The sequence below is a fragment of the Pongo pygmaeus genome, chromosome 1 (genome assembly GCF_028885625.2).
Source record: "Pongo pygmaeus isolate AG05252 chromosome 1, NHGRI_mPonPyg2-v2.0_pri, whole genome shotgun sequence".
NCBI lineage: Eukaryota > Metazoa > Chordata > Mammalia > Primates > Hominidae > Pongo > Pongo pygmaeus.
Window position 1 is genome coordinate 94944073 of NC_072373.2, and position 13428 is coordinate 94957500.

At 44.0% G+C, this 13428-nt stretch overlaps 1 protein-coding gene and 2 non-coding genes across 12 annotated transcripts in view; 2 read left to right on the plus strand and 1 right to left on the minus strand.

The window, feature by feature from the left end:
- The window catches only part of ASH1L (ASH1 like histone lysine methyltransferase), a 224159-nt gene that overhangs the window by 130215 nt on the left and 80516 nt on the right, over positions 1-13428 (plus strand). For 8 of the 10 annotated variants that reach the window (XM_063655579.1, XM_063655645.1, XM_063655399.1 and 5 more), the window contains one exon: positions 12759-12938. The exons of the other annotated variants lie outside the window; for them this stretch is intronic. In XM_063655579.1, coding sequence (XP_063511649.1) covers positions 12759-12938 — 180 coding nt within the window. The remainder of the gene's footprint in view (positions 1-12758; positions 12939-13428) is intronic. 10 annotated transcript variants of the gene reach the window in all.
- LOC129023103 (U6 spliceosomal RNA) lies at positions 9198-9301 on the minus strand. Its single transcript, XR_008496670.1, has one exon. It is a non-coding gene; the product is annotated as a U6 spliceosomal RNA (small nuclear RNA).
- LOC129024213 (small nucleolar RNA U13) lies at positions 13018-13122 on the plus strand. The gene has a single exon (XR_008497043.1). It is a non-coding gene; the product is annotated as a small nucleolar RNA U13 (small nucleolar RNA).

Sequence of the window (13428 nt, forward strand, 5' to 3'; positions counted from 1 at the left end):
CCACAACCTTCCAGCATGGGTGTCATGGCCATCATGAACATGTCACAGTGCTGAAGAGATTTTGTTTATGGCCAGTTTTGGGGCCAGTTTATGGCCAGATTTTGGGGAGCCTGTTCCCAACATATGTATATATATATATATATTTTTTTGAGACGGAATTTCATTCTTGTTGCCCAAGCTAGAATGCAGTAGCATGATCTCAGCTTACTGCAACCTCCACCTCCTGGGTTCAAGCAATTCTCCTGCCTCAGTCTCCTGAGTAGCTGGGATTAGAGGCGCCCACCACCACGCCCAGCTAATTTTTTTGTACTTTTAGTAGAGATGGGGTTTCACCGTGTTGGTCAGGCTGGTCTTGAACTCCTGACTTTAGGTGGTCCACCTGCCTTGGCCTCCCAAAGTGCTGGGATTACAGGCATGAGCCACTGTGCCCAGACTTAAGGCATTACACTAATTTGTTCTCATTGAACAAATTAGTTCTCATTTGAGACTGGGTAAATTATACTAATTTGTTCTCATTTGAGACTAGGTAATTTATAAAGAAAAGAGGTTTAATTCGTTCGTGGTCCTGCAGGCTGTATAGTAAGCATGATGCTGGCATCTCCTAGGCTTCTGGGGAGGCTTCAGGAAACTTACAGTCATGGGGAGTATACTGGTTACAGGGCCAGAGCAGGAGCAAGAAGGAGAAGGACGAAGTGCCATACACTTTTTAAAGCACCAGATCTCGACAGAACTCACTCACTATGGCAACGACAACATCAGGGGGATGGTGCTAAACCGCTTAAGAGAAAACTACCCCCATGGTCCAGTCACCTCCCACCAGGTCTCAACACCAGTATTGGTGATTACATTCCAGTGTGAGATGTGGGCAGGACGCACATCCAAACTGTATCAGGGGCCGGGTGCAGTGGCTTGTGCCTGTAATCCCAGCAATTTGGGGGGCCGAGGTGGGTGGATCACCTGAGGTCAGGAGTTTAAGACCAGCCTGGCCAACATAGTGGAAACCCATCTCTACTAAAAATAGAAAAATTAGCCGGGCGCGGTCGCTCTCGCTTGTAATCCCAGCATTTTGGGAGGCCGAGGTGGGGGGATCACCTGAGATCGGGAATTTGAGACCAGCCTGGCCAACATGGCAAAACCCTGTCTCTACTAAAAAGTACAAAAATTAGCCAGGTGGCGGGCGCCTATAGTCCCAGCTACTCAGGAGCCTGAGGCAGGACAATCGCTTGGACCCGGGAGGCGGAGGTTGCAGTGAGCCGGGATCTGGCCACTGCACTCCAGCCTGGGCAACAAGAGCGGGACTCCATCTCAAAGAAAAAGAAAAAAGAAAAATTAGCCAGGTGTGGTGCTGCATGCCTGTAATCCCAGCTACTCATGAGGCTGAGGCAGCAGAATTGCTTGAACCTTGGAGGTGGAGGTTGCAGTGAGCTGAGATCAGACCACTTCACTCCAGCCTGGGTGACAGAGCGAGACGCTGTCTCAAAAAAAAAAAAAAAAAAAAAAATTTATGTCGGGGTATATACCTGGAAGTGTAATTACTGAATAAAATAAAGGATTTGTCCGAAGACTGAATTTCAAGCTATGGAGTATTAAGGTGGTGTGGAATTGAACAAATAAAAGAAACAGACCTACACATATATGGAAGCTTGCTGGGTAACAGAGGCATATCAATAAAGAACTATTCAATAAATTATGCCCAGTAAGTTGAAATTCCCTGGGGATCAGAAGGAAATTGGAGTCTGTCTTATCCTCTATACAAAAATCAACTCCCAGTTGATTAAATACAGTTGACCCTTGAACAACACAGATTTGAGATTTGCGATACTTAAACTCACAGATGAACTGTGTAGCCTAGAAAAAAATTTTTTAGTTTTTAATTTTTATTTTTTGTGGATACATAGTAGGTATAGCCTAGAAATATTCAAAAAAATAAAAAAGTATGTCATGAACGCATAAAATATATGTAGATGTTAATTCATTTTATCGTTTGCAGAAAGACATAAGATATACACAAATCTATTATAAAAAATTAAAATTTCACTGGGAGTCCAATGTGGGCGGATCACCTGAGGTCAGGAGTTCGAGACTATCCTGGCCAACATGGTGAAATCCTATCTCTATTAAAAATACAAAAATTAATGGGCCGGGCGCGGTGGTTCATGCCTGTAATCCCAGCACTTTGGGAGGCCGAGGTGGTTGGATCACGAGGTCAGGAGATCGAGACCATCCTGGCTAACGCGGTGAAACCCCGTCTCTACTAAAAAATACAAAAAGCCGGGTGCGGTGGCTCATGCCTGTAATCCCAGCACTTTGGGAGGCCAAGGCGGGTGGATTGCTTGAGCTCAGGAGTTCGAGACCAGCCTGGGCAACGTGGTGAAACCCCGTCTCTACTAAAATACAAAAAAAAAAATTAGCCGGGCATGATGGCACACTCCTGTAATCCCAGCTACTAGGGAGGCTGAGACAGGAGAATTGCTTGAACCTGGGAGGCAGAGGTTGCAGTGAGCCGAGATCGTGCCATTGCACTCCAGCCTGGGTGACAGAGCGAGACCCCGTCTCAAAAAATAAATTAATTAATTAAATAAATAAATAAATAAATAAAATTAGCCGGGCATGGTGGCAAGTGCCTGTAGTCCCAGCTACTCGGGAGGCTGAGGCAGGAGAATGGCGTGAACCCGGGAGGCAGAGCTTGCAGTGAGCCGAGATCGCACCACTGCACTGCAGCCTGGGTGACAGAGCGAGACTCCTTCTCAAAAAAAAGAAAAAAACACAAAAAAAATTAGGCCAGGCACGGGGGCTCCCACCTGTAATCCTAGTACTTTGGGAGGCTGAGGTGGGTGGATCACCTGAGGTCAGGAGTTCGAGCCAGCCTGTCCAACATGGTGAAACCTCGTCTCTACTAAAAATAAAAAAATTAGCCCTGTTTGGCTGGGTGCAGTGGCTCACGCCTGTAATCCCAGCACTTTGGGAGGCCAGTGCGGGCAGAACACGAGGTCAGGAGTTCAAGACCAGCCTGACCAACATGGTGAAACCTGGTCTCTACTAAAGATACAAAAAATTAAGCATGGTGGCACACGCCTGTAATCCCAGCTACTCAGGAGTCTGAGGCAGGAGAATCACTTGAACCCAGGAGGCAGAGGTTGCAGTGAGCCGAGATTGCACCATTGCACTCCAGCCTGGGCAACAGAGCGAGACTCCACCTCAAAAAAAAAAAAAAAAAAAAAAAAGCCCTGCATGATGGTGAGTGCCTGTAATCCCAGCTACCCGAAGGCTGAGGCAGGAAAATCACTTGAACCCAGGAGGCGGAAGCTGCAGTGATCCAAGATTGCGCCACTGCACTCCAACCTGGGCGACAGAGCAAGACTCTGTCTCAAACAAACAAACAAACAAACTAGGCTGGGCATGGTGGCCCATGCCTGTAATCTCAGCACTTTTGGGAGGCCAAGGTGGGTGGATCACTTGAGGTCAGGAGTTTGAGACCAGCCTGACCAACATGGTGACCCTGTCTCTACTAAAAATACAAAAATTAGCCAGGCATGGTGGTGCACGCCTTTAATCACAGCTACTCAGGAGGCTGAGGCAGGAGAATAACTTGAACCCAGGAGGCGGAGATTGCAGTGAGCCGATGTTGCTCCACTGCACTCCAGCCTGGCCACAGAGTAAGGCTCTGTCTCAAAAAAAAAAAAAACGAAAAACAAAAACTAGCCAGGCGAGGTGGTGGGTGTCTATACTCCCAGCTACTTGTGAGGCTGAGGCAGAATCATTTGAACCCCTAGTGGCGAAGGTTGCAGTGAGCCAACATCATGCCATTGCACTCCAGCCCGGGCAAAAAAGCAAGACTCTGTCTCAAATAAAAAAAGTTAAAATTTATCAAAATTTACAAACACAAACCATACATGATGCCATTCTCAGTTATGAGAAATGTAAACAAAGACATACAGCATTAATCATAAAATTAACTGTAATAGGCCGGGCATGGTAGTTTATGCCTGTAATCCCAGGACTTTGGGAGGCCAAGGCAGGCGGATCACCTGAGGCTGGGAGTTGGAGACCAACCTGACCAACATGGAGAAACCCTGTCTCTACTAAAAATACAAAATTAGCCGGGCGTGGTGGCACATGACTGTAATCCCAGGTACTCGGGAGGCTGAGGCAGGAGAATCGCTTGAATCCAGGAGGCGGAGGTTGTAGTGAGCCGAGATCGCACCATCTCCAGCCTAGGCAACAAAAGTGAAACTCTGTCTCAAAAAAAAAAAACAAAAAAAACTGTAATACATACTGTACTACTGTAATAATTTCATAGCCACCTCTTGTTGTTATTGCAATGAGGAACTCAAGTGCTGCCAGAATCCACTTCAAAGCCATATGACACTAATCATCTCCAAGTGAGCAGTTTACTGGAATCTCTCCCGTAAATTACATATCACAGTACAAAGTGATCTCTCGAAGTTCTTGCGTTATTTCTCATCGTTTTTACTCGATTCCATAAACCTCGAATGACCCTATGAGACCTATATGAAGTGCCATTAGTGATGTTAGAAGGGCTTCCAAGAACAAGAGAAAAGTCATGGCATTACAAGAAAACAAAAAGTTGAACTGCTTGATATGTACCATAGATTGAGGTCTGCAGCTGTGGTTGCCCACCATTTCAAGATAAATGGGCCGGGCACGGTGGCTCACAGCTATAATCCCAGCACTTTGGGAGGCCGAGGCAGGTGGATCATGGGGTCAGAAGTTCGAGACCAGCCTGGCCAACATGGTGAAACCCTGTCTTTACTAAAAATACAAAAAACTAGTCAGGCGTGGTGGCGGGTGCCTGTAATCCTAGCTACTCCGGAGGCTGAGGCAGGAGAATTGCTTTAACCCGGGAGGTGGAGGTTGCAGTGAGCCAAATCACGCCATTGCATTGCAGCCTGAGTGACAGACCGAGACTCCGTCTCAAAAGAAGAAAGATAAATGAATCTAGCATAAGGACTTGAAAAAAGAAAAGGAATTTCACAAAGCCATCACTGTAGCTGTGCCAGCAAGTGCGAAAACTTAGTACTTTTTCCAAGATATCTTCTTATCTCATATTGAAAATGCAGGGGTTTTTTTGGTTTTGTTTTGTTTTGTTTTGTTTTTGAGACAGAGTCTTGCTCTGTCGCCAGGCTAAAGTGCGGTGGCACAATCTTGGCTCACTGCAACTTCTGCCTCCTGGGTTTAAGCAATTCCCCTACGTCAGCCTCCCGAGTAGCGGGGACTACCACTGCACCCGGCTAATTTTTTGCATTTTTAGTAGAGACGGGGTTTCACCATGTTGGCCAGGATGGTCCCAATCTCCTGAACTCATGATCCGCCTGCCTTGGCCTCCCAACGTGCTGGGATTACAGGTGTGAGCCACCATGCCTGGCCAAAAAATGCAGTTTTTATGTGGGTGCAGGATTGCCTTAAAAAAGCATACCTGTCCAGGCGCGGTGGTTCACGCCTGTAATCCCAACATTTTGGGAGGCCGAGGTGGGTAGATCACCTGAGGTCAGGAGATTGTCACCAGCCTGGCCAGCATGACGAAACGCTGTCTCTACTAAAAATGCAAAAATTAGCTGGGCGTGGTGGTAGGTACCTGTAATCCCAGCTACTCGGAAGGCTGAGGCAGGGAGAGTTGCTTGAGCCTGGGAGGCAGAGCTTACAGTGAGCCGAGATCGCACCACTGCACTCCAGCCTGGGCAACAGAGCGAGACTCCGTCTCAAAAAAAAAAGCCAGCTCAATGGCTCACGCCTGTAATCCCAGCACTTTGGGAGGCCAAGGCAGGCAATCACTTGAAGTCAGGAGTTCAAGACCAGCCTGGTCAATATGGTGAAACCTGTCTCTATTAAAAACACAAAAAAATAGCCAGGCGTCGTAGCGGGTGCCTGTAGTCTCAGCTCTTCAGGAAGCTGAGGCAGGAGAAATCGCTAGAACTCAGGAGGCGGAGGCTGCAGTGAGCCGAGATCGCGCCACTGGACTCCAGCCTCAGCAGCAGAGTGAAACTCAGTCTCAAAAAAAAACAGAAAGAAAAAGAAAAAATCAAGATGAAAGGAGAAGCTTCTGCCAACCAAGAGGCAGTAGACAAGTTCCCAAACGCTGTTAAGAAGATCATTAGCAGCCAGACGCAGTGGCTCTCGCCTGTAATCCTAGCACTTTGGGAGGCAGAGGCGTGTGAATCATCTGAGGTCAGGAGTTCAAGAGCAGCCTGGCAAACATGGTGAAACCCCGCCTCTACTAAAAATACAAAAATTAGCAGACCCTGGTGGCCTGGAGGTTGCAGTGAGGCGAGATCATGCCATTGCACTCCAGCCTAGGCGACAAGAGCAAGATGCCGTCTCAAAAAAAAAAAAAAAAAAAAAAAAAAAATTAGCTGGGCGTGGTGGTATGACCCTGTAATCCCAGCTACTGGGGAGGCTGAGGCAGGAGAATTGCTTGAACCCAGGAGGTAGGGTTGCAGCGAGCCGAGATCGTGCCACTGCACTCCAGCCTGGTTGACGGAATGAGACTCTGACTCAAAAAAGAAAGAATAAAAGTGAAGTAAGCCAGACACAAATGGACATATATTTTATGATTCCACTAGTATGAGGAACCTGGAATAGACAAATTCATACAGGCAGAAAGTAGAATATTGGTTATTAGGGGTTGGAGGGGAGGATGGAATAGAGTTTTTCTTTAATAGGGTCAGTTATTCTGTCTGGGAGGATGAAAAAGATGTGGAGATGGATGGATACTGGTGATGGTTGTACAACAATGTGAATGTCCTTTCATGTCACTGAACTGTCCAGACCACTTAAAAATGGTTTAAAAAGTAAATATTATGGTATGTGCATTTTACCACAATTTTTCAAAAAAAAAATTAGTCATATGTGTATCTGTTTCTATACTCTATTACGTTGTTCTACATTTATTTTGTGTAGCTAGTATCACATTGTCCTGATTACGATACATTTACAGTAAGTCTTGAAATTAGATAAATCCTCCAATTTTTTTTTTAGTTTTTTTTTTTCTTTTTTTTGAGACGGAGTCTTGCTCTGTCGCCCAAGATGGAGTGCAGTGGCATGGTCTCGGCTCACTGCAACCTCTGCCTCCCGGGTTCACGCCCTTCTCCTGCCTCAGCCTCCCGAGTAGCTGGGACTACAGGCACCCACCACCATGCCCGGCTATTTTTTCTATTTTTAGTAGAGACGGGGTTTCACCGTGTTAGCCAGGATGGTCTCAATCTTCTGACCTCATGATCCACCTGCCTCAGCCTCCCAAAGTGCTGGGATTACAGGCGTGAGCCACCATGCCTGGCCTTAGTTTTTGTCTTTCCATAGCAATTTGTGAATTATCTTGGCATTTTCTCAAAAAACAAAAAAAAGAAAAAAAAAACTCTGTTGGTACTTGAGATTGTGTTAGATCTATAGATCAGTTTGGGGGAAAATTGCAATCACCAACTTTTTTTTTTTTTTTTTAAGACACAGAATCTTCCTCTGTTGCCCAGGCTGGAGTGCAATGGCTTACTGTCAGCCTTGACCTCCTAGGTTTAAGCAGTCTTCCCACTTTAGCCTCTTCAGTAGCTGGGACTACAAGTGTAAGCCACCACACCTGGCTAGTTTTTAAAAATTTTTTGCAAAGATGGGGTCTGACTATGTTGCATAGGTTGGTCTCCAACCTCTGGGCTCAAGTGATCCTCCTGCCTCAGCCTCCCAAAGTGCTGGGATTACAGGTGAAAGCTGCCAAGCCTGGACAGAAATTGCCATCTTAATGACATTCAGTGTTTAATTCCATGGACATCCATGGACATGGTATATCACTGCATTTATTTTAGGTTATCTTTGATTTTTTTTTTTGAAATGGAGCCTTGCTCTGTCACCTAGGCTAAAGTGCAGTAGCACAATCTTGGCTCACTGCAACCTCCACCTCCCGGGCTCAAGTGATTCTCCTGCCTCAGCCTCCCAAGTAGCTGAGGTTACAGGTGCCCGGCACCATGCCCGGCTAATTTTTATATTTTAGTAGAGATGGGGTTTCACCATGTTGGCCAGGCTGGTCTCAAACTCCTGACCTCAAGTGATCCACCTACCTCGGCCTCCCAAAGTGCTGGAATTACAGGCGTGAGCCACCGCGCCTGGCCATTTTTTTTTTAAATTCATTGTTTTGTTTATACTCTTATGTACTGCATGTATTTGGTTAGATTTATATTTTGGTTTTCTTTTAAATTTATACTTTATTATATTTATACATTTATAAAGAAATTATATTTCTGTATTATTTTGTTTGATTTATATCTAAGCATTTAATGCTTTTCTTGTTTTTTTGTTTTTGTTTTTGTTTTTTTCTTTTTGAGATGGAGTCTCATTCTGTTGCCCAGGCTGGAGTGCAGTGCTGCCATCTTGGCTTAATTCAACCTCTGCCTCCTGGGTTCAAGCGATTCTCCTGCCTCAGCTTCCTAAGGAGCTGGGACTACAGGTGCGTGCCACCACACCCAGCTAATTTTTGTATTTTGTATTTTAAGTAGAGACGGGGTTTCACCATGTTCACCAGGCTGGTCTCAAACTCCTGACCTTAGGTGATCCGCCCGCCTGATCCTCCCACAGTATTGGGATTATAGGAGTGAGCCACCCTGCCTGGCTACTTTTCTACTGTTGTAAGTAGCATTGTTTAATTTTGATTTCAATTTTCTCATTGATAGAACAGAAATACAGTTGAATTTGACCTTGGATTCTGCAACATTGTTGTGTATTTCACTAATTGTAGTACTTTCTCTTTTGTAGAGTCTTGGGTGTTTTTATATAGACAATCACATAATGTGTGAGTAGAGATAGTTTGTAATTCTTCCTTTTCAATATTGTTTTCTTTTTCTGGCCTTTTTGCACTGGCTAGGACCTCTATTATGATACTGAACATATATGATGAAAGCATATATTTGCCTTGTCCTTAATAATAGGGAAACTTTATACAATTTAACCTGTACATATGACGCAAATCAAATATCTGGGAAACTTCCTGCCTGGTCATTGCCAGTACGTTTGTTTATGTTTATTTTATAGACAATTTCCAGAGTTTTTAGTTGTACTTAGTAAAATGAGAGGTAGATATGCATCTGTTCGATTTTTGTGTGGAACAAGAATCACTTAAATTATTTAAGTAATCACTTAAATTATTTAAGTAATTTAAATAATTACTTAAATTATTTTTTAAGTAAAATGCTTTGTTTAAAAATATGGAACACTTCACAAGTTTGCATATCATTCTTGCACCAGGGCCATGCTAATCTCTGTATTGTTCCAATTTTAGTATATGTGCTGCTGAATCAAGCACATCTTTTTTTTTTTTAATGTTTTTGTTTGATTTAGATGTCTATTTTGATAAGCTTCCCCTTTCCCTCTCCTTTTAGCACTCTTTGATGTCATTACATTGTCTTCTGGTTTGCACTGTTTTGAATATGAGATCTAAACTTTTTTTTTTTTTTTTTTTTTAAGAAACGGGTCTTGCTATGTTGCCCAGGCTGGTCTTGTACTCCTGGGCTCAAGCAATCCTCCTGCGTCGGCCACACAAAGTGCTGGGATTACAGGTGTGAGCCACTGTGCTCGGCTCCTTTTTATAACGTGTGTTTTTGCTTTAGCTGCTGCTTTTTTGTTTAATTAATTAATTAATTTATTTATTTATTTTGCCCTCCCAGGCTGGAGTGCAGTGGTGCGATCTCAGCTCACTGCAAGCTCTCAGGTTCACACCATTCTCCTGCCTCAGCCTCCCGAGTAGCTGGGACTACAGGCGCCCGCCACCACACCCGGCTAATTTTTTTTTTATTTTTAGTAGAGTCAGGGTGTTGCCGTGTTAGCCAGGATGGTCACAATCTCCTGACCTCGTGATCCACCTGCCTCGGCCTCCCAAAGTGCTGGGATTACAGACGTGAGCCACTGCGCCCAGCCTCTTTAGCTTCTTTTGTTTTCTTCATCAGTAGTTTTTAACAAGTTTATTGTGATACACTGGACCTTGTTTTATTTATCCTGCCTGTGGTTTGCTTACTTTCTTCTAACTCTGAGGTTATGCTTTTTATCATTTTGGGAAACTTTTTAGCTATAATTCTCAATTTTTTTCATTGTGAATTTTTTATTTTGTGGATGTTACATCATTGTATATCTGGTTTTTGTTGTTTTCCTTTACAAGTGTCCAGTTGTTTTAGTAGTAAGTTTTCTCCTTTCCTGGGATTCTAAGATTCTGTTAACATTATATTCTCTACATAATTTATTCTTTTCTTTAATCTCTATCAGTTTGTGTTGTTTCTATTGCTGTCTTCAAGTTCACTGATCTCCAGTGCCTTATTTGCTGTTAAGTACTCTCCAGTTTTTCATTTCAGATTTCGTATTTATCAATTCTCAATATTCCTTTTGTTGTTGTTAAGTCTTCTCTTCCTCTCCTCATTATCTTTGTATTTTCTTCTAAATTCCTGATTGATGCTTGTTAGAGTAGTATTTTAAAGTTATTTTCTTTTCTATCTTTGTGATTTCTATTTCTGTTGCTGTTTCTACTGAATGATTTTTTCCCCTGGTTCTCATTTTCCTGCATTTTGGCATATGTAGGAATTTATTATTGGATGCAAGGCATTGTGATGTCGCATTATTGTATGTCTGGTTTTTGTTGGTTTCCTTTACAAATATTCAGTTTTATTTTGGTAGGCAGTTAAGTTACTTATGGATAGTTTGGATTCTCATATTGTTTTTGAACTTAGCTAAGGCTAGTCTTTTTTTTTTTTTTTTTTTTTTGAGACCGAGTTTTGCTCTTGTCACCCAGGCTGGAGTGCAGTGGCGCTATCTGGGCTCACTGCAACCTCTGCCTCCCAGGTTCAAGCGATTCCCCTGCCTCAGCCTCCCGAGTAGCTGGGATTACAGGCTTGCACCACCACACCCGGCTAATTTTGTATTTTTAGTAGAGACGGGATTTCTCCATGTTGGTCAGGTGGTCTTGAACTCCCGACCTCAGATGATCCGCCTGTCTTGGCCTTCCAAAGTGCTGGGATTACAGGCGTGAGCCACTGCGCCCCGCCAGCTAAGGCTAGTCTTTCTTTCAGGATAATTAAGCCCTCTAACAGTGGATAACATTACCCTCTGGGCTTGCTGTTTAATGTCCCCTATTGTTGAACAATGTCTTTCTACTTTGCCTAATGGAATGAGCATCTGCCATCATGTGTGAGTTGTGTGAATTGCTCAGGTTACAGTTTTCTGGTAGTTCTTTGTTCAGCCATATGGAATTTTACCCTTCACATGCACAACGTAGTGTTTAGCAGTATACTAAAAGAGACACCCATAGTTAGATTTCTAGAGTTATAATTCTCCATAGCTTTTTCCATTCTGATACTCATTTCCACAAATTCCAGCTATCTCAGTCCCTCTGTACGCTGATATATCCCTTTTCAGCTCATCAGTCTGGTCATTCTCTGCTTGGTTTCTACTTCTGCACCACAGTCATTCTTAGAAAGGCAAGGTGGAGGCTGGGTGTGATGGCTCACACCTGTAATCCCAACACTTTGGGAAGCTGAGGTGGGCAGATCACCTGAGATCAGGAGTTCAAGACCATCCTGGACAGCATGGTGAAACCTCGTCTCTACTAAAAATACAAAAAAAAATAAGCTGGGTGTGGTGGCACATGCCTGGAATCCCAGCTACTCAGGAGGCTGAGGTAGGAGAATCTCTTGAACCCAGGAGGCGGAGGTTGCAGTGAGCCAAGATCACACCACTGTACTCCAGCCTGGGAGACAGAGCAAGACTATGTCTCAAAAAAAAAAAAAGGAAAAGGAAAGAAAGAAAGGAAGGAAGGAGGGAAGGAGGGAGGGAGGGAAGGAAGGAAAGGAAGGAAGGGAAAGCCACAGTGGGGCTGGGCACAGTGGCTCATGCCTATAATCCCAGCACTTTGAGTGGGCGGATTACCTGATGTTAGGAGTTTGAGACCTGCCTGGCCATCATGGTGAAACTAAAAACTGTCTCTACTAAAAATACAAAAATCATCCAGATGTGGTTACAGGCACCTGTAATCCCAGCTACTCAGGCGGCTGAGGCAGGAGAATCGCTTGAACCCAGGAGGCAGAAGTTGCAGTGAGATGAGATCATGCCACTGCACTCCAGCCTGGGCAACAGAGCGAGACTCCATCTCAAAAAACAAAAAAAGAAAAGAAAGGCAAGGTGGTTGTGTGACTCACCGTATTTTTTTCAGATTTCTCAGGGATCACAGTGCTGCATTAACTGTTGTCCAGTATCTGATAATAATTGTCTTTTAAAATTTTCTCATGCCGGGCACGATGGCTCACGCCTATAATCCCAGCACTTGGGAGGCCGAGGCAGGTGGATCAGTTGAGGTCAAGAGTTGAAGACCAGCCTGGCCAACATGGCGAAACCCTGTCTCTACCAAAAATACAAAACTGGTGTCATGCCCCTGTAATATCAGCTACTCGGGAGGCTGAGGCAGGAGAATTGCTTGAACCCAGAAAGCGGAGGTTGCATTGAGCCAAGATTGTGCCCCTGCACTCCAGCCTGGGTGACACAGAAAGATTCCGACTCAAAAAATAAAATAAAATAAAATTTTCTCTAAGTATCTAGTAGACTACCATATTTCTATTACTTCTTGTCAGGAGAAGTCTGGTACCAGTTATTTAAACATGGCCAGATAAGGAAGTCCCCGTATCTCTTTTTTTAATTACTGTGGTTTTTTTTTTTAAGTAGACAATTATTTGTAGGAAAACATTTTTTTCACAATAAAATTATCTTTAAACTTCTCTTTCTAGCTTTAATGAAGCACCAGTTGAGATTCCCAGTCCTTCTGAAACCCCAGCTAAACCTTCTGAACCTGAAAGTACCTTGCAGCCTGTGCTTTCTCTCATCCCAAGGGAAAAGAAGCCCCCACGTCCCCCAAAGAAGAAGTATCAGAAAGCAGGGCTGTATTCTGACGTTTACAAAACTACAGAGTAAGTAGTAGTACCTATTAGCTAACATCCCTTTTTCTTCCACATTTGGAAAAATACTTTGACTATCAAAAAACTATAGATTCTTTTGTATTTCATAAGCGTGATGATTGTGTTTTTGCGCTCATGTATGAGGTACGCCTCCCTCAAACTTTGTGTCAAGGTCAGTACATTACCCTTTCTGATGTGGGGGGAAATCAGTACAAAAGTAATATGCACAAATATCAGTGTTCACTGTACTGTCTTATGTTGTATGAGACTAATTGTCTTTCTGATCGTTATCTTCTCTCTGCCTTTCTAGACTGAGATTCTAATGATGCTTTTTTTTTTTTTTTTTTTTTTGAGACGGAGTCTCACCCTGTCGCCCAGGCTGGAGTGCAGTGGTGCGATCTTGGCTCACTGCAAACTCTGCCTCCGGGGGTTCACGCCATTCTCCTGCCTCAGCCTCCCGAGTAGCTGGGACTACAGGGCCCGCCATCACGCCCAGCTAATT